Source organism: Pezoporus wallicus, unplaced genomic scaffold (assembly GCF_028554395.1).
Source record: "Pezoporus wallicus isolate ANWC-B61680 ecotype Strahan unplaced genomic scaffold, APGP_CSIRO_Pwel_v1 contig_5552, whole genome shotgun sequence".
NCBI classification, from domain to species: domain Eukaryota; kingdom Metazoa; phylum Chordata; class Aves; order Psittaciformes; family Psittacidae; genus Pezoporus; species Pezoporus wallicus.
In genome coordinates this window covers 2,090,352-2,116,776 of record NW_026640754.1, presented here as the reverse complement: position 1 = coordinate 2,116,776, position 26,425 = coordinate 2,090,352, and the positions used below count along the sequence as shown (strand labels likewise).

At 42.1% G+C, this 26,425-nt stretch overlaps 1 protein-coding gene across 7 annotated transcripts in view; it reads left to right on the top strand.

Annotated features, from left to right (window-relative positions):
* MTUS1 (microtubule associated scaffold protein 1) overlaps positions 1-26,425 on the top strand; it is an 87,687-nt gene that overhangs the window by 46,422 nt on the left and 14,840 nt on the right. For 6 of the 7 annotated variants that reach the window (XM_057420258.1, XM_057420257.1, XM_057420255.1 and 3 more), the window contains 2 exons: positions 12,584-12,801; positions 25,093-25,159. In XM_057420258.1, the coding sequence (XP_057276241.1) occupies positions 12,584-12,801; positions 25,093-25,159 (285 nt within the window). Of the gene's footprint in view, positions 1-12,583; positions 12,802-24,072; positions 24,283-25,092; positions 25,160-26,425 lie in introns of those variants that run through there. The other variant, XM_057420262.1, reaches the window with a different exon arrangement.

The window sequence follows — 26,425 nt, the reverse complement described above, 5'->3', positions numbered from 1 at the left end:
TTGATTTAGAGGCAGGCATAACTGATGAAGTTCAGTGATTCAGTTAAAGTTCCAAGTAAGTTCTGGGTCGTTTGGTGTTAGGATTTTCTTTGCCTTTATTGCAACACAGTGGACCTCCACAGTGCATAAGCAGAAGGTGACTTTAAAACTTAAAAGCTTAATTCTATATGCTACAAGAATCCTGTTTGGATTTGTTTGGAGTTCTTTCTATTCCTAGCTGTTAAAACCTAGGGTTGTTGGAGCCAAGTTTGATACGTAGATCTAGAATAAATTTATCATGGAAATAAATAAGCTGTTAACTTTCTTTTACTGGGATTTGTGAGCAACGGTGTTTCTCCCAGTTCCTTGATGTTTATCCCTAGCATATTTATAATGCTTGCTAGCCCATTTGGAAGGAAGCATGTTAAAAAATAGTTGAAAAATAGTTAAGACTGTCTACATATCTGACTTCCCAGAATGTAGGAGACTGCAGTGCATGTGTGAGAGCAGCTTCTCAGCTAGCCTGTTAATATCTGGATGAAATATGTGGCATGTAGAGAGATTATAGTCAGTGATGTAATCTACATGAATTCAGATCAGGCTTGAGCTGGAAGAAAAGGTATCATAAAAAATGCAGGGGGGTGTATTGTGGTAATACTTGAAACAGTTGAGCAGTCTGGTGAAATGTCTTTTGTGTCTAGGTAGTGCTTACCTTGCCTCAAGAAGGATTAATGTAAGTGGTTTCTGGAGGCTTCTTTCAGCCCTGTGTTCCTGATGATGAGCAGGGTAGGGTAGACTACAGTATTAGGGAAAGAATGAGTTCAAGCATTGCGACTTGGACAGCTTCTTCCTTTCTGACTGTGTTTCAGCCCTGATTGCATCTTCAGAAAGGCTGGGAAAGGAGAAAGGTTCTCTTGACATCATTCTGCTCGCTGGTGTTGTGTGAGGGTTTTCCACACACGTTGATAATACAGTGAGGTTTTTTCTGTAACACTACACACAAACACAGATGCTGTCCCCCCTGAAAGTCTTTTCCTGGGTGTGATGATACCCTGTGTTTAAGTATCTGCAAACAGGGAAATGGGTGTCCCTAAGTGTATTCAAGAAGGATGTAGAGGTGAGGAGGAGGGATCAGGATTTGCACTGTGGAGGCAGTTAATAGGATCTGGAAAGGGCTTGCGGATGGTATGAACTAACCATGGTGGGATTCCCTGTTCAACTCGACTCGGAGTCCTGACTTTGTAGACACAGGCTGCAAACGGAAAAAATATGTGATGTCCTGTATTGGTGATGAAGCAGTAGAGGGCACCAGGCAACAAGGAGCAACTTCTTGTATAGAAGGTGGAAATGGAGAGAAAAGAAAAAGGAGAGGAAATAAGAGCAGAGAGGAGTAACAAACATCAGTCTTCAACATCACTCTGTGCTCGGTTCTTTGGGCAGGTGTGTGTTTTGGGGATGAGAAGGCATTGCTGCAGCTGTAAGAAGGTATGCAGAAAAAAACAGGAGTGCTTCAGATGTCTGTTTGCTTACTCAGAGCAATACCTGAACTGGAAACTTCAATGTAAACCCCTTAGGTAAACAGAATTGCTAGCTATTATTTTTCATTGAAAATCTAGGGAATTCAAAGATTTAAAGTTGCCTGTGGCATATATGCTAAACTGACGTAGCAAAATTCAAGTGCCTAAACCAAAGATAATAGATTGAGATACAGGTCAAACTTTAACTTGGTCCTTACTGGCCAAGTCATCAACACACATCCTCATGCAGTTATTTTCCATCCTGTCATCTGTGTCCTTACAAATGGATGACTTGCAGCAGTGTTTGGTTTTTTTTTTTAAGATGGATGTAGAGTTGTTTCATTAGGGTACATACAGCAGGTTCCTCATATCAAAACTTCCATGCTCTAGGCTTGGCATTATTAGTATAATAAGCTAGTTCTACTATCTTCTCCTTCCTTTTCTTCTCCCACGGACAGAGGTAGGTAGCACTGTATGGTTTACTGGCATGTGTCAGGCTTTGTCCTATTTCAGAATGAGCTAAGAAATCAAGCATCAGTATTTTTCTTGGTTACTGAGAAAATAACTAGAACAACCCTGATCCACTGGCAGTCTAGCTGGTGTTTGTTAGACTTGTCTTCTGTAAATTACATGGTATTTCAAATTTGGTTATTTAGTTTGCAGTCATATTTGAGCATAGAGAGGACTTATTAATTTGTTTTACATATTTGTAGTTGATATGTGGCTCATTCATGCTTAATATGTACTAGCTAGCTGAAAACCCAATTCAATTCTAAGTGTTACAGTTCCAGTAAACTTGACTAATAGACTAATATATTGGGAATGCAGTTTTAAAAGAAAATCACTTTGTATGTTAAGTGTTCAAAACTCAGACAGTGCTTCTGTAAAGGAGTCCTGTGGCATATAAGGTAAGAAGTGTTATGGGCACAATGCTGAAATTTCAGCATTAGTCAGACACATTTAACAGGCAGACATCTATCTGGTAAGTGTATTACACACTTAATGTTCAAGTCAGACTCCTTTAAGTCCTTTGTAAAACATGACTTGTAAAGATTATCCCTTCCAATCTTCTGAACTGCTTGAAATCTTGGACATTGTATTTTGAAATTTTTGGGGTTTTGTTGTGGTTTGGTTGGGTTGTTATTTGTTGTTTTGTTTTTTTAATTCTTTCCTGCCATCATCATGGCCTTTGCCAGTGCACCACTACTCAGGTTGGCAAAATGCATGGCCACTTGATATCATCTCACCAGATGCTCACTTTGTCATCATTAAGACTGGAAAAGAAACAGCTACTGGTGAAATGACAAAGAAATACATAACACTAAGGCAGCGTAGGGCCCAGTTCAAGAGAGTCTTGATCCCCAGGCTTCCCTTCAAAACTTGCTCTTTAAAAAATGCACAGGCTGGTTGATCAGCCAGTTGCACTGATGACACAAGTTGGGTTAACGCTTGTCTTTGTGCTTTTATTTGGGAAGCCATCAGCACTTTGGAGGGTAATGCATTTCCTCAGATGTGGTTTAGGTATCTTTAGAAACATAGTCTTAACTCCTTTCACAGCTTCGGTGTAAGGTTAATGTAGGTTTTAAAACAGAAATTATAATCTTCAGATATGTTAGTAAGGCTAATGAAATGTGGAGATTGTGTATGCTTAATCAGTATATGAGCAGAACATACCAAAGTAATGGCAAACGAAAATGTTAACATGCTTCCTCTAGGAGGGGAAAGCACTGTGTTCTGGGCAGTCGGTTTGACAATGTACTAAAAGAGTTGTACAGGCTCAAGAGCTGTATACCATAGGACAGGTGACATCTTACAGAAACAAAGACATGTCAGTGTTTAAACAGAAGGCATGCTTTTGGTTGAGAAATACTGATGTTTTAATGGATAGTTTGTTTTAATGGGCATGTATCCTCAGGGAGCCCACTTCAAAGGCTGTTGTGTGGGTAAGAGTCTGTTGGGTAGGAACTGGAAGGATAATGTACTGTGGCTTATTTAGGAGCCTCAGTGCAATGTCACATTTGGATTGTTGGTATTTTGCTTGCCTTCGGTTTTATGGCTGCCCTCAGTGTCTCTTCATGCAGGGAAGGCACTCTTTCCCTCGTGGAAAGATGGCAGGGGCATGCTTGTAACCCAACAGAGAGTCCAGACCCTCACACTGTAGGGCAGAGGGCTTGCTACACCCTGTGGGTTATCACTTCAGAGCCTGAAAGAGTATGAAGTATGTGTCAGATTGACTGGCCAGGAGTAGGCTGGCATCTGTCTTCAGAGGAGCCCTTGTAAAGGGTTCTTCTGAAGGAATGCTTGGACTTGCTGAGCCTTTTGTGGAGATAGTGCAAAACCACTCTGTGGTCCAGAGAAGGGCCACAAAGATGATCAAAGGACTGGGAAGCCTGCCATCTGAGGAAAGGTTGGGAGAACTGGGTTTGTTCAGCCTGGAGAAAAAAAGGCTTATGGGAGACCTTATCACCACATTCCAGTATTTGTAGCCAACCTTTGAAGAAGATTGTAAGAAGACTTGTGTTTTATAAGGAGTTATATGGAAAAGATGAGGTGTATCAGATACAAGTTAGTCCTGGGGACATTCCGATTAGACACAAGAGGAAAATGTTTCACAGTTTTCACAATGAGCCATTAGAATAATCTCAGGGAAGTGGTAGACTCCCCAGTGTTGGACCCTTTTAAGATTCAGCTGGACAGGGTGGTGGGACATGTTGTCTAGGCCATGTTTTTGCCAAGAAAGTTTGGACCAGGTTATTTTTGAGGTGCCTTCCAACCACGTATTCTGTGATTTTTTGTTCAGAACAACTTGAGGAGGATTTGATGACAGCTAAAATAACTGGATGTTCTGGGCAGGGACTAGTGCCTGACCTTAAAGAAGGGAGACTCAAAGATTACAGTAAGAGTAAAGGAGAGGAAGAGCTGCCATGCTGGTTTAGGAAGCATCTACTTGTCTTGGGCTTCAGACCATATTGGTGCAGAGAGAGATGGAAGATGCGAAGTGCTGTTAATCTTCCCCCCAGCTGCTGTGATACAAGGCCAGCTAAGCAAGTAGCTAGAAAAGTGCCTGAGATGCAGAATTTTCTTAAGCATTTCAGTTGGGCAATTATTTCAGGCAGAACTCTGAAAAATGAAGTCGCTCTGTTGAGGACTAGAACTGGCTCGTGACTGATGTGCTTGAGGTGTGAACAGAGCAAGTTGGGGCTGTATGCACCAGCTTATACAGACAGGCCTGAGGCACAGCTTAGAATCAAAACATCACTCCTTCAAGAGTCTGTGTTTGTGTAGTCACCAGCCTGGGCTCGGAGAGGCGCAGGAGGAAGGCGTGTGTTTGCCACCTACCAAACTGGATGATATAGGCAAAAATTACAGCTGCCCAAGCTGTGGAGCGGCTGGGGAGGCTGGAACACTTCCACCCAAGTCTAGCCTGTCAGACACCGTTAATCTAGTTTTGTGACTGCTTTCCCTGTATATTTGTGTGAAACTGCTTCCTGCATTTATAGCCCAGAGCAGGAGTTTTGAAAGAATTGAAGGTGGTAATTTACAGCTAGCCAAATTTCCAGGTCCTCTCAAAGACAGCATATGTACTGCTTCAGACAAAACCTAACAGCTTCCTTATTTGTATGGATGTTCTTAAGTCTCCCTCTCTGAAGTGCTCTACCTTATCATGAGGCCAACTTTAAAATCAAAGCCATGAGATTAAACTGTTGATCAGTCTTTCTGCTGCATTGCTTGAATAGCTTGTGTGCATAGTGGCAGGGGGGAAGGCAGGAGAATTGTAGAGCCCTGTTGAGGCTCCAGAATTAGCTGTTTAAAGATTAACATACAAGGCAAAGTTATGTACTTGCTTAGGGGCTGGGTCAGATGTGAAAGTGAGATTTGATAACTCCTGAAGGAAAAAAAACCTCAGGATCAGACTCATGGGTCGCACAGTACTGCATCGAAGGGACAAGCTTGCTTAGGAGAGGAAAAGATAAATTCAGCTAGAGTAGAGGTCAGCAGTGTAGGTCTGTTCTTCTGGCTCTAATAAAAACATGTGGACCTTCAAGTTTACTTTAGTATTTATCGGTATATTTGAGGAAATTTTGATCAAACTCAAAACTCCACTGAACACACTTAACTATAAGTGTTTCATGACTGCTAATACTGTAGAGGATACGTGTTTCATAAGGCTTGCCATAACTTGGTTCAGTGTGTGTTGTGGGATGTGTTGGCAGCATTTCCTTTAGTTCAGTATTTTAGTTGTAACTTGGCTGATTTCTTAAATACAAGTATGTATCTAGTTTGCAAGGATATATTCTTATCTGAGTGTTCTCTCCTTTTAGCAAGTACTCTGTTCTGTAGCCCTCTCTAGTTTTTACTCTTGTTTTCATTTTTAGTTTAGTCTTTCTCCTTAGCTCTCAAACTCTTTGCCAGCCTAATGCCAGGAAGTTCAGGGGTGGTTGTGGGGTGGTGTTTATAGTTCGTTGGTCTGTTTTTTTTTTAACTGGGGAAGTGTGTTCAGATACCAGTTATAATTAGGTGTAACAAACCTTTTGAAAAAGAGAGAAGTTAGTATACAGATGCAACTTGTGGCTTCCTCTTTCATGTTTGGGAAGTGAAAATATCTGGTTGCTGTTTTAAGTCTGACCCCAGTCCTAGCTGTATGAACTGGTCAACCTCATAGAACATGAAACCACCCTGAAAGTCAAAGTAATGGACTTTTTCTGTATGATTCACTGTAAGCTATGTGTAAATTCTTTCGGTTTATATTTCAAATGTGCTGTATTACTTAACACTGTAAAACAAAACTGTTGCTATGGTTTAGTGAGTTTCTGTGCTGACTTCAGAATTGTGCATGATACTTGTCTCTGGATGGCATTCCTTTCCTCCAGCATATCAGCCGAACCACACAGCTTGGTATCATTGTCAGACTTGCTGAGGGCCCACTCAATCCCACTGTCCATGTCGGCAACAAAGAAGTTGAATGAGGCTGGTCCCAGCACCGATCCCTGAGGGACACAACTTGATACTCTTTTCTAGTAATGAGTTTTCCGTTTGTTTCCAGCTGGACATTGAGCCATTGACCACAACTCATTTGCTGCCAGGAAGTGTCTGACAAGGTCTTTTGCAAGTGCTTCATCTCTGTTTCTAAAATTTTTAGCGACTGCTAAGGTATGGTGAAGGTTGGAATGAAGAGCTCAACTGCTGAGTTAAGTTACTGCAGGTGTTGGTCTAGGGATGCAGAAGTACTGCTAGTGCTCATACCTAGCTCTCTTCACCTACCTAAATCTTTTGTCACAGATGTTACCTTCAAACTTCAGATTATGCTTCTGCAGTCTGTTTTGTGTACTGGTCTTCAGTGGTGACTATATGTGAATAATAAGACTTAGGAGTTCTTGGGATAGCTATCCAGGTAGAAATGGGGCATGGGGGTGAGGGGAGGAGGAATCACACCTGTGGCTAATAGCTGTGCTGGGGAAATCCCATCAGAAAGCTCATGTCTGGCCTTCTGGCAGGTAATAGAGACTTGGAAAAAAGCACCACCATCAGCATTGTGCCCACCAGGGGCTGTTACAACCTCCGCAATGGCAGGACAGTCAGGGGATACCTGCAAGCTGTGAGGTGCTCTGTGTGATGGATGCGCCTCTGATACCTTCTTGATTGTATGAGTATGCCTGGACTACTGTAGGAGGTGAACTGACTGCAAGTGGGACTCCACAGTTTGGCTTGTTGACCAGAGGCACTGTGCCGAGCTGGAAATCCTGCATCTGTGCATTCACGAACTGTTGCCATTCTCAGTGATGCTTCCCAGCCCAAATGAGTGCTGATGGGGATTATTGTGGTTTTAAATGGATAGGTTGTCTGTTCTGGGGTGTTTGTGGGATCATCACTGCTTCCGAAAGCATCCTGGAGTCATGACAGTTCCAAAGGTGTGGTGTAAAAGCTTTTCTGAGCTCAAACCTGGGTGCTGCTCCAGGTCTTGCTCTGCTAGTGTTGTGCTGAGTACCAGCTCAGCTCTTTGAAGGGAGAGAGTGACGCCTTCTGTAGACCAAAATCTACATTGTGTTGGTCATTTTTTTCCAACTGAATCCAATGACTGGGTAATTAAATTGCTGTGTAACAAAAACAGCTAACAGCCTGGTGTCATTAACCTACCTGGTTTTACGTGAAGCCTACACCTTTTATGAGTTCTGTGCTTAAAAGTAAGAAGCCTTAGCTTTTCTCTGTAAAAGTTAACACTCAGCCCTGGTAGCTAAAAGGCTTATCCTCCTTAGCTTGCCAAAACCACTTCATTAGTCAGTTTTCCCATATTGCTCTGGTAACTGTTTATTGTTTGTGCACTAGAGGGCTTCCTCAGGATCTAGGTTCTTCCAAAGGCTGCTGAAAGAGCATTGCTAGCTGAGGGAATGAGAAGGGCACTCGGTGGGAGCGAGGCAATATCCATCATGCTCACAGAGGTACTCCTGAACTCTCACTGCAAACATTAGCAGAAGGACAGGTGCACAATCACCTTGATGAATATACAATTGAAATAACTAAGCCCTGTTGAACTGTTTGTCTTTCAGCTCCTGCAGGCAGTTCAGGCTCCTCTTGAGCCTTTGTGTTGGAAAGGAAAGGCTGCCTTGTTCTTGCAGATTGTTTGCCTGTGTTGCAACAAACCTGGTTGCTGATGCCCAGGCATACTTTGATTGATGCACAGATCAAGTGACTGTTGGGAGTGGCTTTTGGGTGACGTTCCATGTACAGTGATGTCAGCAAAAGATTTTAAAAAATTCAGGTGTGGCATAATCTGCCAATTAAACTGATTAGTGCTCTGCTGAGGCCTGAGAAGCAGCTCAGCTTCACAGCCCTGCTTGTTGAACTCTTACTGCCTTTGTCTTGCCTTGCACTAGACTTTTACCTAGTTCACTGCAGCATGCTGTGGTAGAATACCATAGCAAGGGCTACGTGCTAGCTCTCCTGCTGTCTGGGAAAGCTTCTACCAGCTCACCAATGTCCCTGACCACTTGGAAGCTGTGACGCTGGAAGACCTGTGACTGCTGTGGGATTAAGATGGAGTGCCTCGCGGCTCTGCTGGCAGAGCTGAAAGCTAGCCAGGAGGCGATGCAGGCTGGGCAGAAGGAGCTAAAGCATGACGTGGAAACATCCCAGAAGGAAATCAGAACAGTGTTAGCACTGCAGAGGAGCCAGCAACAGGTGAAAGAAGATCTCCGAGCAGAGGTGAAGTCCAGTCACTTGGATATAAGAACTGTGCTTGAGGAAATCCAGCGAGTAAGAGAAGAAATGGAAGCTCGATTAAATACTCAGGCTGATCTGGTCTTACTGATCAAAGAAGTGAGCACCAATTTAACATGTGTAGACAAGGCTTTCCAGAAAATGGAGGAGAGGCAGAAGGTTTTTACCAGCCTGCATCTTCCTACAAGAGAAAATGTTGAGGAAGGATTTTTCTTTGAAAATTGCTTATGCAACTCACACGTGGGTTTTGAAAAACCTGTGGAAGCTAACAGTTTGGATGAGGAATGTGAGAAGAAGGTGCTTAGGGGTAAGACAATAGTGATTGCAGAAGTGTGGGGAGAGAAATGATGTTTTTCCTACTTGTGCTTGTCAGGTAGTTTGTTCAGGCTATTGAAAATGCTTCTAAGAAATGTAGTTTTTTAGAAATTTGATCTCTTGCTTAAAAAACCCTGATTGTAGCTGGTGTAGACATTACTGCACACTTTCCTAGTACATGGGAACAAAGGAAGGCTTCAATTTGGCTCTGCAAACCAAAAAGTGGTCGATAGATGGTTCGTCTAGTAATCCAGGAACAGTGCACAAGAAACCCAGTGGTACCAGGCAAGCTCTGAGATAGTAAAGTACAATGTCAAGTACTGGGGCAATATCCCAGCACTTAAATGTAACTTTAATGAAACACACCCTAATGTACAGACAGTTGTGTATTTCTCGCTTCTGAATGCTTGTTAACTAGAGAAGCTATTTATGGTAAATGGTTTTCTTCATTGAAAAGCTTGGGATGGGTCTAATGTTCTCCATAAGGAACTGGAGTTGGCTGCTGCCATCTCCATAGTGACTGTAGAGGGGGTGGGAGGGTTTTTGGACCTTTTCCAAGGTCGGGGGTTATTTTTGCCAGCTAGGTGTCAAATCTTCTGTGAATGATTCAGTGATCAAAAGGCTTTGCAAAATCCCTGCTGATTTTTGTTTTGCTGGTTCTTCCTAGTTACTGTGCTGTGTGTGGTACTTGCGAATCTGATTTCAGTCTTCAGAAACTGAGCATTTCAGCTAGATTTGGTACAGGGTTTTCAAGCCTGGAGAGGATTCCAACTTAAGGGTGGAAATTGTTCTGCTTTACAAGCCTGACTGTATAAAGGTGGCAAGTAAAAAGGCCAGCATAAGGAGGACTTAGGCTGGTAACCAGTACTGTCTTTAATTTAGAGTTTATCACTGATGTGTTGTATCAGTAATTAGGCTCATGATGCTTTTGTCTTAATGAAAGCATGGTTTTTGTTTTGGCATCACAGCATGCTTTCTGTACCAATCTGGAAACACTCTGTCATTGCCCAGAGGTATGTAGGACATAAATAAGCATCGGAGTGTCACTGGTGTTAATCTGTAGAGGCAGTTCATGCTACAGAACGTTCATGCTAGCAGAGGAGCACGTTTCAACATTTGAAGTGGCTGTGTGTAGCACATGTTTATGATAAATTGCCAACAGGAATGTCACTGAATTTCTCTAGTGCCTGTTTTTTGTTCAGCTTTTTTTAGTATAGTGTCCAGGGCTGGCTTGGTTGGATGTTTGAATGAGCTTCTAGGAAAGGATTGAGTAGTCTGGGCACCTTGATAAAAGCAGTGCCATGAAACTGGCAAACTGATAAAGGCTGACTGAACACTGGAAACAGTGGGTATCTGGAGTCCTGTGTCATTTGTGGGTAGCTGCTTTATCACTGTACTTAAATAACTTTATTAGGTGTGATAGGTATGATGTAATGTTTTTCCAGAATAGAAGTCGTCTGCAAACGTTTGTTCAGGTTTAACACAGCTCTGTCAAGAGTCCTACAAATGGATGTAAAAGGCATTTCATACAGTTAATTAAATGATGACATTAGCATCTGTATCAGTGGGTTTACCCAGTACCCTTAAATCAAGAAGAATGCTCTAGTTTTCCACTTACTTTAAGTGGAGCATTCAGGAAGGGAGATGGAATATATAAGAGAGTAGGAGTATGTGACCCAGGAGGGCAGGGAAGGACTGACTGTACATGTTTATTCTCTGCTCTTTTTCCCCTCTCTCCTTGATTGTCTCTTGTGATTTTTGAAGGAGCTTCAGAAGGTAACCAGTATTTTCCTAAACACAGTATTCTCCACAGGGTTGCTGGAAATCTGACATGATTGCTCTCAAGTGTGAACTGTCATTCATTTAAAGAGGTCTACTCAAAGGTTGTTATGTCTGCACTGTGAGAAAAGAAGTGGTCACATTAGTTAAAATAGCGGTAAAAATAACCAGAATGGTCAGGCAACCTTGATTCTTCCCCCCTCCCCGATCTGCATTTTGATTTGGGTTATTATGTTGTTACGTCTTTCAACAGCTCTACTATGAAACTGCAAGATGGTATTTTTCTAACTTACAGTATACCCTTTAGCAGTCAGCATCTTATGAGCAGAAGTGTAGTGAAATCTCCAAGAACACAAGAGTATCTGAACATGATAAAGCCATGTGTGGACAATTCCCTAACTATGAGGAATGATGGAAAATCTTGCATAGAGAGGATGTATTTGGAAAATTAATGGGCTTAAGAGGCACTTTATACCTGGTTCAGTAAGAGGGGCACAGAGAACATCAGTATTTTGAACACAAAACTTGTTTTCAAATGCTTTGAAAACAAGTGAAGGCTGTGCAAGACCTATGTAATAATACAATGGTTGATGTGTCAGTGAGACTAAGAAGCAAAGCTTTTGTTATTAATACTGTCTCCAGTTGTGTGATTGAACCTTAAACTGCTTGGACTATTCCAAAGTCACTTGACAACCTTCAAGTGCTTGGGCTTCAGAAAGGGTTCATTTGGTTAGTTTGTCCCCCTTCTTTTCCACATATTCCTACAGTTCTTTTCTCTAAATCTCACCTCTCAGGTTTTTTCACTTTATCTGGAAGAAATCTTGTTAAGCTGAAACTGTACAAAGTAATCTGCTTAGGTGTTTTCATTAAATTGCCAAGGGATATTTATATATTGCATCAGCCTTTTATTGCAAAAGTGTTTGCTCGTTCCCTGTGTGATCAAATGGGTAAGATTGGCCCTATCTGCACAGCAATACTGTTCTCGCTTTCCAGTCTGAAAGCAGCAGAGAAACCTGTAACCTCTGTGATGTTTGTAAGTCAAGCGCTGGATTATGTTATGTGGTCTGACATGAGGTGATTGTGTACTATGAAGGTATTGAGGGTTGCAGCATAAGTAGGAATATTAAATCAGCGATGTAATTCTTGGTGAATAGGGGCAGTGAAAACTTGAAATACATTCATTTTAGAGCATCTTTAGAAGTCTCATCTTTAAAAGTCTCATCCTTGTGACTGCAATTGCTGACACAGAAATGCTGCAAGACTCCTAGTTAATGGAGCTCAAATGTGAGCTGCAGAGAGGGGAGCTTTACAATAAAAATCTTGAAAGCAAGTGAAAGGCCAAGTAAATGTAGGGAAAATGTTTTTTTTTGGTTTTTATTCACCAGTACTTTAGAGCGCAGGAGATAACTGCATGTTGCAAACAAAACTGGTCAACTCTTGCATTAGGAATAAATTACTGGTTAGGTAGGATGATGGAGATCTTGCATTTTATGACAATATTTATTCAGAGCACAGTGTGAAGAGCATGCTGAAAAATAAGCCATAGTATATATGAAGGTGAGAATGAACTGCAAAACATTATATGGTGCTAGAAATCAAGCTGGCAGATGACAGTATGTGCTCTGTAGGGCTATTGAAATAACCCTTTCTCCAAGTTAGTGTTTCAGGAACTGTGTATATAAGAACTTATAACTACTTTCTTTTGCATCTGTGCTTTAAGTGTTGGTGAGATAATTCAACATAAGTTGCATATTAAGTAGTTATTGTTGACTTTTCAGTTGACAAGGGCAAGCAGCGGAGTCCCAGGAGCTCGTGCACACCAACTCAAGCCTCCTCAGATGCTCATTCGCTTGGTACAAAAGCAGCAGAGCTGACACAGTACAAAACAAAATGTGAGACCCAAAGTGGAATCATCCTGCAGCTGAAAAGATTCCTGACAAGCAGCAATCAGAAGTTTGAAGCGTTAACAGTTGTGATCCAGCACCTGCAGTCCGAGGTAAAAACACACAGCTAAGCAATTTAGGCTTTAATTGTTTGAACTCTTCTCAACAAGGGTGTCTGAACATACGAGCATACTGATACAGAACATCTGTGTTTCCATTCCAGTGGTTTCTGTTTTCCTGTGGAAGCAGCAGTAAACCTGCTCCTGGCATCAGCTGGATAAAAAAAAAAACCTGACACTGGGGTTTATGGCCTCTTTGCAGCTTCACATCCTTTTTAAAAGATGAGTTTTTGAATGTTTATAGTCATAGGGTCCTTCAGGCTTGAGTACCATTCCAAGAATATACTTTAGGTTCTGCCCTTGTAGGAAAGACTAATTTCAACAGGTAATCTGCATGACCTTGCTTTGTTATTTGACATTGGATAGAAGAGTGTGCAAGGGGTAGATATGTTTTTGAGCTGTTCAGAATAAAGCATGAGTTATAATGGTTTTATTTATTGAATCCAACAGTGTTACTCTTCGCGTCTGAAAACTGTCAACATGTCGTTTAAAAAAAGAAATTAGAAATGCCCCTGGAATTTAGAATAGAATTAATCTGATGTGGTTTAATGTTTGTTTGTTCTAGTCTGTTTGACGTGCATAATGACCTTACCAATTTGATACTATACTAGAAACTTTTGGTCTGCCTTGAAAACCTTTGAAAGAAGGAAAATGTGAAGTTATGGAAATTATAACAGTTGTGGATTTATACTGCAACTGTTGATGCAAGCTTTAATAGCAGTTTCTTTTGCATTTATAACGAAAGTTCCAAGATTGGTATCAATTTTATTTCAGGTGTTCTGATATATGGCAGGTTTTACAGTCTGGTATATTAAAAATAGACTGAGTTGTCTTAGTGTGCTACTAGAAATGTAACATTCTCTTCTTGTGAGATGATCTGCTTGCTCTTCTACAGAAATACTGCATTTAAGCCCAAGTCTGGTTCAGCTCTTAAGAGCAGTGACTTGTGGATTTGGTTTGGTGGGGCATTTTAAACTCCTGAATGGAACACCTTTCTCTGCTAAGGAACTAGTTCAAGATCTTCAAAGCAATTTGAAAGGGGATTTTTGGGTGCCTGTCATCTGATATGAATTGTGAAATTTATATGTGAAACTCTCACTGCTAACCTATGCAATCTTCTAATTACTGTATAATAAGCACTGTGAATGGGAATGGCTATTTAAAAAAGGGGGGTGGTGAGTAGTGTTGAGATGGAGGGAAGAGAACTGCATGCAGGAAACTGGCCAATTTGCTCTTCCTCTTCATTATTCTTTTGAAGATGGAAAGAAAAAAGAAATTGTATTTCTATTAAATTGTGTAAAATCAGTAATCTTGGAGCGTGAAATCTAAGTCTATGAAGCTGGGCTAAATATGACTTTTATACCAGTTATTGGTACTGAGGATTTCTCTCCTAGGATAAGACAACACTTGCTGAAGAGTCACTGTTTTGTTGTGTATTTACTGTAGGGCTGAGAAGGACTCTAATGCCATAGCGGTATAAGGAATACTCAAGAATCTGTTAGTTAGCTGGGGGAACATCCCGTAGGATTTCTGTGTTTCAGGGAACACTGAAGTGTTAACCTTGCTTTTGCGGTTTGTTTTGGTTTTGTTTGTTGGGATTTTCTTTTTCCTTTATGGTGATGTGTGGGGTCTGGTGTCGCTAATGTAATCTCAACTGGCCATACATTTATTTTTCTTGGGGATCCCTTTGATGCAATTTGCAAACTCTTTGGATAAACTTGGGGTGAAATTTAAAGTTGGGTTTTAGTTCGTAAGGCAGGGGCTCATAGCTTAACTACTTCAGAGCCAACTGAGAGCAGCTTCAGCTTTTCTCTTTAAAAGTACAATAAAATAAACATGCTTAGCTGATTATATCAAGAACAGAACTGTGCTTCTGTTTCTCCCAGTAGAGCAAGCGCGAAGTGACACAGTGCATTGTAAGATGATGAAACAGCTTGCTTGCTGTAACCAGGGGCAGGTCCCGCTCTGGACTCCCCAGTGCGAGAGAATTTCCTTGGTAGATTAGCAACATGGACCATCTAAATGTGCGGTCAGAGTCAGTTTGAGGGTGCGATGGGGTCAGGGACAGGCTGCTCAGCCAAATGGAGAGAAGAGCTGGAGAATGGCTGTGCAGCAGAGAGAGGCAGCCCCAGCTTCTTGGTAAGACCTGCCCCATTCTCTCCCACTTTCCCTGCAAAGCTGAAGTTACCGGGAGGTGATTCAGCTGTGGGTTCATTTGGGTTTGCTTTCCTTTTCTCCCCCAAGATGTCCCAGTGCATCCTGATTGCAAAAATGTTCAAAGTTACTTCTTACGAGCTCATTGGAAATGGGATATGGCTGTGAACGAAATCAGGACTTGCTGGCAATGACTTCTGTCAAGAATGCAGCCAGACCATTTGGAGTGAAGTCGAGAGGCTGCTGTTGAAGGGTTAAAGGAGATTGAGCAATGCTGCTCGTGCTTTTTCTAGCCGAGCAAGAATCTCTCACAAAACTCTGCCCGAGCTCAAACCTGTTTGTTACAAGCATTATCTTGGAGCTGTCAATATTAACAGCTGCCTCTGATAATACCTTCACGGTCAGGCTTTCAGGCTTTGTGCAGGGGGTTTCTGTGCTTTTCATTTTAGAATGAATCTAAAAATTCAGAAATTAAAATCTCTTCTGAATTTAAAAGTCCTGGAAACTTGGTTACTGCATCGCAGGAGCTACTGCTGCACTGGTTATTGCCAGATAAAAACCTTTTTGGCATGAATAGTGTGTGGCTGATGAGAACACCATGCTGTATTGAGTTTTTCTGTTTAGACAGCTGCATGTGCATGGGCAGTGTTAAGAACCATGTGTCAAACTGTGGGCTAATCACAAAAGCAAGCTTAGTCTTTCTAGACTACTGCTCCCCTCCTCATCCCCTGGTAATTCCTGTGACTTCATAACTGTTTTCCTATTTGTTAAGCTCAAATGAGAAAGGAAAAGTGGCAGTACAGAGGAAATGGTGAAATCAGCCATTTACAGTAAGTGCATGAAGTGCCAAGGAAAGCTGTCTTCTGCTTGCACCACTGCGTTTGAGTTGATCTTTTAGCAGCCCTGCTATTCATTGTGCATATTAATTTTGAATGTATTTCTCATCCCTTCAGTAACAGATGTGTTCACAGAGGCTTTAAATACATGGTTTAGCCCATCTGTGCAAAGCAGGCTATGGATGCACTCCTACAGACTTGCCCTTTCTTCTATGGTCCTCATGTCTGCATGGGTTGGTGCTTGCCTGGCCTTGAGGAGCCAGTTCAGGCATCCAGTCAGGCAGAAAAAACAATGATGGGTCTAGCCTTATAGGTCTCTCCATACCCAAAGTGTTATGGGTATGCCCCTGTGCAGTGGTTCACTGTGGGAAGGAGTGGGAGTGAGGAGCCACCAGTGCTGGGGTGGCAGCATGTACCTCAGAGGTCTGCAGCTGTGGGCCCAAGTCAGGTGCTCCTTTGGGAAGGAAAACCCCAAACTCTGATGTTTTTGTGATGTTTTGCAAAAGTACATCACCAGCTGTGACAACTGCTTTGTGAGCCCCTGCTTCTGCCTCCTGAGTGATGCTCAGCCCCTTGCCCTGCCTCAAGGCTGCTGCCTGCAAGGCTGCATGACCACTGCAGCTGGGGAGCCTGAACCTCTAACTTGCTGCCATATAGAAATTCTTTTGTGTTTGGTGGTGGAGGGTATTTGTTTTAGCAGCACAGTACCTGCTTGGTTTAAATCTGGTTTTGACTGTTTAAGGGAGGTTTAGCTTTAGAATGAAACGGTAACGTGTGGTTAGTGACGTGAACAGCTTTGTGACTGTTCAGGGTGAATTGACAAATACTGCCTTTTCCATCCTCTTATTTTAATGCATAAATTGCCACATTCAGAACTGCTCAGGCAGTTTAGATGGTACAGTGTTTAATTATGATAAACACCCGTTTCTGTGCTTCTAGTTTAATAAATGAATCTAATTGAGTGTTTTGAGAACTCTCAACGGATTCTGCTGTAGAAATGAGCCTCAAATTTGTGTCTGTGCTCCAAGGTGCTACAGAGATGAACAGAAACCAAGTTCCACTTTTGTGCTTCTTTTGGTGTGGTTATGGGAAGACTGATATTTACAGTTCCAGCTTTACTTTGGAATGACTGTGGTGACATCTTCAAGAAGTTTCCTTGATAAATGCTATTTGAGAGGCTATAGAGCCTTGACAATAATATGTAGATACCACTAATCGTGGATGTGACACAGGAATGTGCTAGTAATTGTGTGGCTGGAACAGGCTTCAGTATCCTAGGTGGAAATGGGAATTAACCATTAGCATATGAGCTACTATAACTGGCATTTCCTGACGTGGGTGAAGTTAAGAGTTGAGACAGTAGTTTTCTTTGCAGCTTCTTAGCACTTGAAAGAGGAGGGGTTTCAATCTTGGAATACATGGACACATGTACCAGAAAAGTTTGCCCTAGCCTTTACAGAAGTTCAGCAGAAAATATTCATCAAATAAGAAATGCAAATCTGGCTTAAGGAGCAGAGGAGCACACATGGCATTGCTAACCCCAAAACCATTTACAGTGAAAGGAAGAGGTTTGGAACAGTCAGATTTTTGGCCTATAAATTCAAACTATGTTGGCAGGCCTATTGTTTAGGACAGCTTGCTTTGACTTAAAACTTGTAGTTTTGATTTTCTAGAACCTAACGTCAAACTTGGCCAGCTGTCATTGGGATTTTCATCCAGTGTGTTCTTCTGCTCTTTAAACCTGGCCTCCCAAAATATGGTTGTAACTTTTTACAAGCGAGAATAAGGATATTTAATTTAGCTTTTTTCTGTTGTTCAGATTTAAAAAAATAAATCACTTAGAAGTCAAAAGATAATATCCTGAATTTGAGGAATTCAACTATTTTCCATTCAGTAAAGGAGAGTATTTCAGTAATAACACAGTAGCTTCCCCTTGTAAAGCAACACCTAGGCTGTGGCAGCTTGCATATCTGACACATAGCTGTTGGGAAGCAAGGAAGCTTCAAATGATTCTCAGGGTTCCTACAACATGTGAGCACTGCTGGACAAGAGTATTTCTGGCAACAGGTTGAAGATTTGTGAATTCTAATGTCAGAAAAAGATTTTAATCCATTAATTACTGTGAAACTAGGCTCTCTTGGAAATAACTTTTTAGAAGACGCCTCAGTTAAGCAATTTATTGGGTGCATTTGGGTATTCAGGATGGATTACAGCTGGAGAGGCTCAGGAGTCCCTGTCGATAGCTACTTCTAGCAAAAGGTGTCATGAGAAAAGACATCTTTGAAACAAACTTGGCATTTCAGGCACCGAGTGTTGCTTTCCATGCAGAAGTTGATTCTCATGACTACCTTGTTATTTCTCTTCTTTCTTCTCTTTTTTTTCTCTCTCCAAGAAGATGCAGAATTAATGACAGTATCAAACTTAGATGTGTCTATTACAACATCAAAATTAAAGGGAGTAGTTAGTGGAAGAAAGAAAGGAGCATCTTTGCTTCTTGTTTCCCTCTTTAGTGTTGTACTGCCTTCTATGATTAAACTCTAAACAGCCTTAAGCATGGAATGATGTAAAGAAAATACGGTAGTACTCTCAAGCATAGGATCTCATTCTAACATTTCAGAGAACTTTATAATTTTCTAGATGTGAGAACTTAAGTTATGACAGTATAACTTGTCAGGGCTGCATGGTAACTGATGGAGCCTTTGTGTAATACCCATGAGATGAACAGACTCAAAAAACCTAGAAAATACTAAATAGTAAGCAGTTGGTAGGGTAAACTTATTATAAGATTGGAATTTTTATAGAGAAGTCATAGTCATTCTATGTGACAACTTGTAAAGTTGTTGCATGAAGGTGAACATCACTTCTAAGTGGGAAAACAAGGATCCCATATGACTATAAGATCCCATGTAAACCTTGTAAAAGCATAAAGAGCCTGTAAGTATATAGCTTGTCTTAAATATATAGTGACTCATAGGAATCCTGTTTAGCTGTCTCTCTGCTTTAGTGTTTCACATACTAAACATTAGGGAATAAACATCTGACTCTCCATAAATGTACCTAGCAAATAATATATTAGAAATAACAGTGGGTCTCTACCAGCTAATCATGTAAGTGGTGTATTCTGAGGCTTAACTGAATTCTGTTTGAGATAATAGGGTGAAAGCTGACTGCTTATTTTATTTGGTAAGGAGGCACTGCATAACACTAACAAGGCCAAGAGTAATGTGGAAGTAGTCATTTCACTGCATATTTATTGATTTGAGATGGTTAATGATATATTCATTTCACTGCAGTAATAGTCTGCTGCTCCTTTCAAACATATACATGGAGCAGAGGGTGTACATCCTGTTGTTCAGCCACTTCTTTGGCTCAGAATCTGGTAGTTAGCTGGCTCATTTCTTTAGCTTGCTTTTGCATCTAAGTGATGTGAAAGAAATGACATTTCAAAGGGGTTTTAAGAAAAAAATCTAAACTTGCTGACTTCTAATTAGAAGATTTCTTTAGAGGATGGTGTTTTGCCAGCAAAGAGCAGGGTCTGGTACAAATACTGCAGTATAAGGACCAAAATAAGAAACATAAATCTAATACCGCATAACGGATATGAATGGCCCTTTTGTTACCCCTCATCATTACTTCCAGGCTATAGCTGATAACACATGAGTGACTGGATTTTATGAAAAGCTGTGACTCAGTTTCTACATTACAGCCAATGGTGATGTTCATCTTTTCATGCCTGGTGCAGCACAAGGATGGAGTAGGCTCCAATTTCTAATGCTGTTCTATGAGAGCAATACCTCCTCAGGTGAAAAAGACTCATCCTATATTGATATCAGTTGACAGCTGGGTCTGTACCAGTATTAAACAATATTTAAGTAATGATTTTTTTCTTCCATACAATCTAAGCGTATCTCCTGTAAGATCTAAGTGCACATTACAGAAGTGCTTGCAAATAACCACAATTTATTATTATGTTTTTAAGATGCTCAGTGCTTCTCTCCAAGTTTGATTTTAGGAGTAAGTGCTTGTGGTTTGACAGCACATGGCTTTCAAATATCAGGCTTTCCTTTCCCAGAATAAAATTAATTTGGCCCTGTATATGACTGCAAAACACATTTAAGTAAAATACATTTAATTGCTTCCGCTCTTTGCTGTGCTGATGAATTTTTGGTTTACATGCTTTGAACAAAGTTTATTTAGTCTGGTCTAATAAAATGCTTTTTAAAAAAGCATTGCAGTGTTTTTATATTTAACGCTTAATGTTCTCCTCCTCTAAGTTCTGACTTTTGAAATCACTTGTTTACAAAGTGTATTGCTGATAAAACTAAAAGGCTCATCTACAACCTTCCAGATCAGAGGTGTTTCCACCTGCCATTTCTGCCTGTGACAGGTGCAGTTGCTGCCCATTGCATAACACTCAGGGCTGCCTGCCCGTATGCCATGGAGTGCTTGGTACCAGCATTGTCTGGGCTTTCTCCACCTTCTCTGGACAGGGACCACATCACATCCCAGCACTATGAGGAGAATGTTCCAGTATGGCTGCTGTATGTTTGTGTCATGGGCAAGGTTGCATGACACAACCTGATTCCCTGGGATATTTCATACCTAGAAGAGGGTTGTTTCTGTTCCTTTGCAATGCACCAGTGCTCTGCAGTTTTTGGTTCCAGCAATGCATAATGCCTATTCTGAGCCTGTTAATGGCCAGAAAATACAAGATTTTGAATGAGTACAATTTTTGAGGTATTGGTGTGATATAGCTGCTTGAAATTAAACCCGAAAAACTAAACCAACCCATATTTTGGTATATAAATGCAAACTTTTCAGTGTTGGTGCTTGTGAATTCTTCCTTCTGTAGTACAACTCCAAAAGAGTATGCCTTTTGTTGTCAGAGGGAATGTGGTGGGTTAAAATGCTAACGATGATGTCTGGCTAATTACTATCAGATGGATAGTGTTAGCTTATTTGGTCACACATACTCAAACCTCACTTTTCTGTCATGGTTTACTCTTTTACAACAAGTAGGTGTTGAAGGACTTGTAGCTCTTAACTTGGAGGCAAAACTTGCAGAATAGGGCTTTTTAGCCAGACAGGGCCTATCTGTAGCTCTCAAAGCCCTGACTTGCAGGCAGAGCATGGGGTGGGCCCCCACAGCTCCTGGATTTGGGATCTGCAAAGGAGTTGTGAGATGCTTGAGGAATAACCACCCATTCCAGCTTGAGAACTGCTCATAACCTGAGCTCTCAGAGGTGTCTTTTGTGTCTTAACTCGTGTGAAGATTTGGTATAGGTACACAGCCAGGAAGGCCGGTTGCTTACATGCTTGGTAGAAATACCTTTTTTGTTCATTCTAGGATGTGGACTTCCGTAGAGCTTCCCACTTTCAAAGCAGAGTGCTGGAAACTATTCAGACATTGATGTGTCTTCACCCTCGTTATCCAAAATGACCCTAGGCTGGGCTGTTTGAATCTCAAGAGGTAGCAAAAACAGCTGGTTGCCAGGAAAAATACTCTTAAGCCTGTATCCAGGCTACATAACTGCCAGTAACACAAACATGAATGACAAGTTCTGTAATTTATTCTGTTCCTGACTTGGTCATTTATGTGATCTTGAAACTGCTGTATCCTCCAAGCCCCTACCTTGGACACTCTCTGTTTCCATCCAGTTGTAGTGGAGCATACCTTACCTTTTCAGGTGTCTTTGCTGTGGGCACACAGCCCTCTGGACTTGCTTGTCAGAGTTTCAGAACTGCCTAACCTTCCTCAGAACAAGAAGTGTCCAAGTCTCCTTCTTTATGCTGAGAATTTTTCTATAGCATGTGGTAGCAGAGGGGCACCATCCCACTACTGCCTGTGGCAAGGCTTTTATCCGCAGCCTCTCTTCTTGTTCCTTCCTACAGCTTCCATGTTTATGGTGGTGGGAAAGTTTTGGCTAAAACTCAACCAGATTTCTTGTACACCTACAACAGATTCTTTTGACCTAAGAAAAACAGCTACCCAGTAATCTACATGATCTTGGCATAACTCCTAAATTGTGCTAGAAACAGCTTTAAATTTGCATGAAGGTCTTCCTTGGGTCTCTGACAGCAAAACAAGAATGAACCCTATTGCCAGACTTATCTGGATAAGTGAACAATGCTAAAATTGCTCTGTCTTGTATGCTTCTATCCTGGTTCTGCTCCTTCAATTTCTGATACTGATTTCTCAAGTAAAATCTTGTAAAGGATAAACAAGAAGGTTGCTTGATATTCTAGCCCAAAGCACTTGCATACTTGTCTTTAAATACTGAGGGTGGTCCTTACTGGATTATTCAAGTGGGCTTTGGTATTTCACTGTGTTTTGGGTCTTGCAAACATTCCTTTGTCCTTGGGGAGACCCCCACACCTGGAGCTTCATTTCTCTCCCATAAAAGCTGAATGAACTGCTAGTCAGTCTGACTAGTTCATATGGTTGCTTAACCATACGAGCAACTTACTTAAGGCTGGCAGTCTCTATGGCTGGCTCTGAATATATTCTTTAGTAGGAGGTGATAACAAGTCTGTCTGGATTTCTTGGTTTGCAGAACTATGAATGGACAAGCAGGAGGTTGAGGCACAAAGTCAGCACCAGTAAAAAGCAACAGGGCTAAGAGCAGCAGAAAGCAGAAAACACTAAAAAATATAGTAAGGCAACATTATTTGATTTTGTGTTTTTAGTCTCTGGCAGTCCTTGGTATATTCTGATCTCCTGTGCCCTTGTCAAATTGCTCTACGTAGAAATACAAAATACATGGATTGTGAAGTGGGTCTTTGGAAACACGAACTAAAATCAGCAGTGTTTCCAAAGGGCCTGCAGTGTGGTCCAGCTGCTGAGCTGAAGGGGGGAAATTTGAGTTGTTTTACGAACAGAGTGGGCTGGAAGTAGTAAGGTTCAAGGATGACTTTTTGAGAATTAGAATAAAGAATGAATATGCAAACCAAGGGGAGGGTGAACATAAAATCTACATGTTGTTTGTACATTACTTTGGTAATGGACAAAGTTACTATAAAAGCTTTGGGAAATCCCATGTGGAGCCTGCAGCATGAAAATGAAAGTGCTTTGGTAGTTACCTTGCTTGCACATCCCTTATGTGGTTGCGTCTTAGTGTGCTAGGACGCAGCTCAATCCCCACTGCAGCGTTCAGGTTTTCATCAGTGGATGCTGTGTCCGTAGCCTAAGCTGGTGATGAGTAGGAGCGAGATGACTCATCTCTCCTTCCTGATCAGGGGAGAGCAGGGCGAGTCCTTTCCATAACTGAGCTCTCTGCTCTCCTGAGGATTCGCTGTGAGGAGAGGCGTGGTTTTCAGTCTTAGACCACCGCCGCTGCAGAAAGAATACAAGTGCCTAATGTACAACTGCAGCACAGCTACTTAATACCAGTGTGACAGTGTCCACGTAACCGTTAGCATTAAAAGGGGATCTTTCCCCACACAAGGTCAAAACCAAGTATTCCTATTAAAGGGTTGCCCTTTCTTCTAACCTGCCTTTTCAGCTGCAGAGTAATTTCCTGTAACTTGCAGCAGATGAGAGTGTATGCATAAAAATCACTCATTTTGATTAGTATTATGTCAGGTCTTAATACATCACTGGTTTCTGGTGCTCATCCCTTCTATTTTTTTTCTTATGAATGATGCATGTTATTGCTTTATTTGCTCTGCAGGCATGCAGTGAGTATTGCCTGCCTCCAGGACAGGGCACTTTTAAGATGTTAGCCTGGGGTCAAGCTGTGGCCAGAGTGATGGGGGGCAAATGGGGAACCTGCGGCAAAGGTAACGTTTTCTCTGGGGAAAACCAGGTGCAGGCGTGGCCGTTCCAGTGTGCAAACTCGTCTATTGTGGTCAGTGGTGGAAGAGCCCATGTGATGTTGGGGCCAGTGCATTGTTACTGTTTTCCTCTGATGTATCCTAGCTGAAGGAAAAGCATGCAAAGTGAGTTTCAAGCTCTTTGCGTGCGCTGGGGCTGTGAACATGAGCTGGGGCATTGACAGCCCCAGAGCGGCTGTATCTGTGGCTCTCCCATTCAGCTCAGGCCTCCCGTGGCTTTTTTTTGCATCAGTGAATTAAGTGTGAAAGCAGCGTATAGCAAGCTTGGAACGGCTAAAAATAAGGTCCATTATCTACAGAGAAGGGCAGCATTCCCTTTGCGATCCCGGCTGCCGTTCGAGCAAGCGGAGATCGATCAGTGTAATGTCTGGGGCTCGCCTTTCATAAAAGAAGGGCTGTGGCTTTAAGTAAGCGCTGGCTGCCTGTGCCAATTGCAGAAGCTGCAGTATCTGCCGCTGCCGGAGCCATCGGCACGGAAGCGGGATAACCTGCGGAGGGCCAAGGTCCAGCCTCGCCGTTCGGCCGCAGCCGGAGCCGCCACCTGCGCGTCGCCTATGAGGGGCAGGGGGGCCGAGCGGGGGGCTGCCGGCGCTGGAAGATGGGCTGCTCCAGCAGCAGACTGTGCCTCTATTCCCAGTGTGCTGCAGCAAGGGTAACCGGGGTTTGTTTCGCACTGCTTTTCCCAGGGCAGGGAGCTGGACGGGAGCGTGGACTGAGCGAGCAAGGTGAACGCGCCCTGGCAGCGGGAAGCCCGGCCCCTGTCACCTGCGCGCCGTGGGTGCGAGGTGCTGGTCGCCGAGTCACGGAGCGACTGAGCTGCTCCCTGGGGTGAGGGTCTGGGGGTAGAGGAGCCTGGCGGCCGCCTTCCCCTGACTGGAGGCGGCCCCTAGGCAGAGCAGGAAGATGGGTGCTTCTGCGTGTTTTAGCACAGATTTGCAGTGATTGCCAGTATAAAACCCATCATCTATCTTAAAATTAAGAACTGTCAGCAGTGGGGTGGGCTGTGTTCAACTTTGCACAGGGATCTCTGCCTTTTCTTCCTGGAAGACTGAGCATTTAGCAGAGTTCTGGGGTTTGTGTTTGAGTAAGCTTAAGATAAATATTTAATGCATGCCTCTTTGACATATACCATACTTTTGTGCCCTTGACAGCTATCAGTTGATTTGTTCTGGAGGCTTATATTGCTGCACCCATCATAAAATATATAATTAATTGCTGCAAAGTGATTGCAGTGTTATCCTGGAAAAAGCTATTCTTTGTTTTAAAGTGTAACTTCCTTAACAACAGGAGAACATCTGTGTATTTTGTAACAGCAGATCTGTTATCCTAAATGATTCATTTCTTGGCTTCTCGCTTCTCTTATTTTCCTGCAGAAGACATGTAAGTTAATTACTGGAAGGTGCCCTGCTCAGATCACTAGTAACCAAATGTTTGGGTTTGTGTTGGTTTTTTTCCTCTGCAGAGGGAGGAGGCACTGAAGCAGCGCAAAGAGTTATCTCAAGAACTGGTTAACCTTCGAGGAGAACTAGGTAAGAGTTTATTTTTGTACCCTACATGAGAACAGAAATGCAGCAAAACAGAGCTGCAGAGAGACAGATGCCCTGGTATTGTAATGGCAGTCATTTAATTCCCTGCCTGAATTCTTCTCAGATGCATTTCTCTGGGGCCTGACAGTGTGACCCCAGGTTCACCAGATTCCTGGCACTGATCTGACTGTGCCTAGCAGGGCCTCCTTGAAAAACATGCGTCTGATGACCAAAGCTCTCACTTCCTTAAGAATGGGAGGATGGCTGACAGTACATACACTTCTGTTAATCCCCAATTTATTTGTGTGCTGTCTTCTAGAGAACTGTTGGCAAAGATCCGTAAACCTGTAAAACATGCTGTGCAAAATCTACATTTTGCCTTAATGGCTTGTAGGTGAATGAATGTAAAATTCACAGAAGGAAATGCTATGAGGCTAATGAGATTCAATCTTTGAACTCATCCTAGTGGACAGCTATAACGTGAAATTAAGCTATTATGTGCAGGGGCTGGTTGTGCCAACTTTGAAGCTTGATTTAACTGCATTCAATGGTAACTTCATGTAACTTTTTTGACCTCAAAGCAGAATCATCTTGTGGAGTGCAAAAAAGTCATTGGGTTGAAAATGATAGCACTTGGAAGTGAAGCTGGCATTTTAGAAAAGCACACTTCTGTTATGGTGAAGCCCCTTTAAAAAAGAGAAAGAAAAGAACGCTTTGAAAGCAAAAGCAACACATGTGGAGCAGTTTCAGATACGTCACTTGTTATTGAAAAGTTGGAAATGTTGATTTTCACATGCTTTGGAGGCTGAGTATTGTGTCAGCCAAACCTGAACATGGATGTAGGTCTTGTTACATGCAGGTGGTGTATTTAATGCTCAGATTTACTTTTTAGCCCTGATTAAGGCAGGCATTCCCTGGCAGAGTTGGAAGCGTGGTAAAGAGGGAGAGGTCTTCCCTTCCCCACAGCTGAAGCAATGAGTACATCTTCTCCACTTGTCACTATTGCTGTCATCCAATTTAGAGGGCTATGTTAAAATGCAGCTTTTGGGGAGCTTTATTTGGTACTGCACAAAATTGCAAATGTGTGAATAGGGAGTATGACAAGCAGAGAAAGCCTTACAGCCTGAATAGGTAGATGAGTACCAAAGATACTGGAGAAATATGTAGCATTTTCTTTCTTGGAAGCATAGTACTAAAAGGCTGAGGGTTTTCTAGAGGTTGGTGCAGTCTGGCATCTGCCATGCTGCAGCTTCTAACCTTCCTACTGAT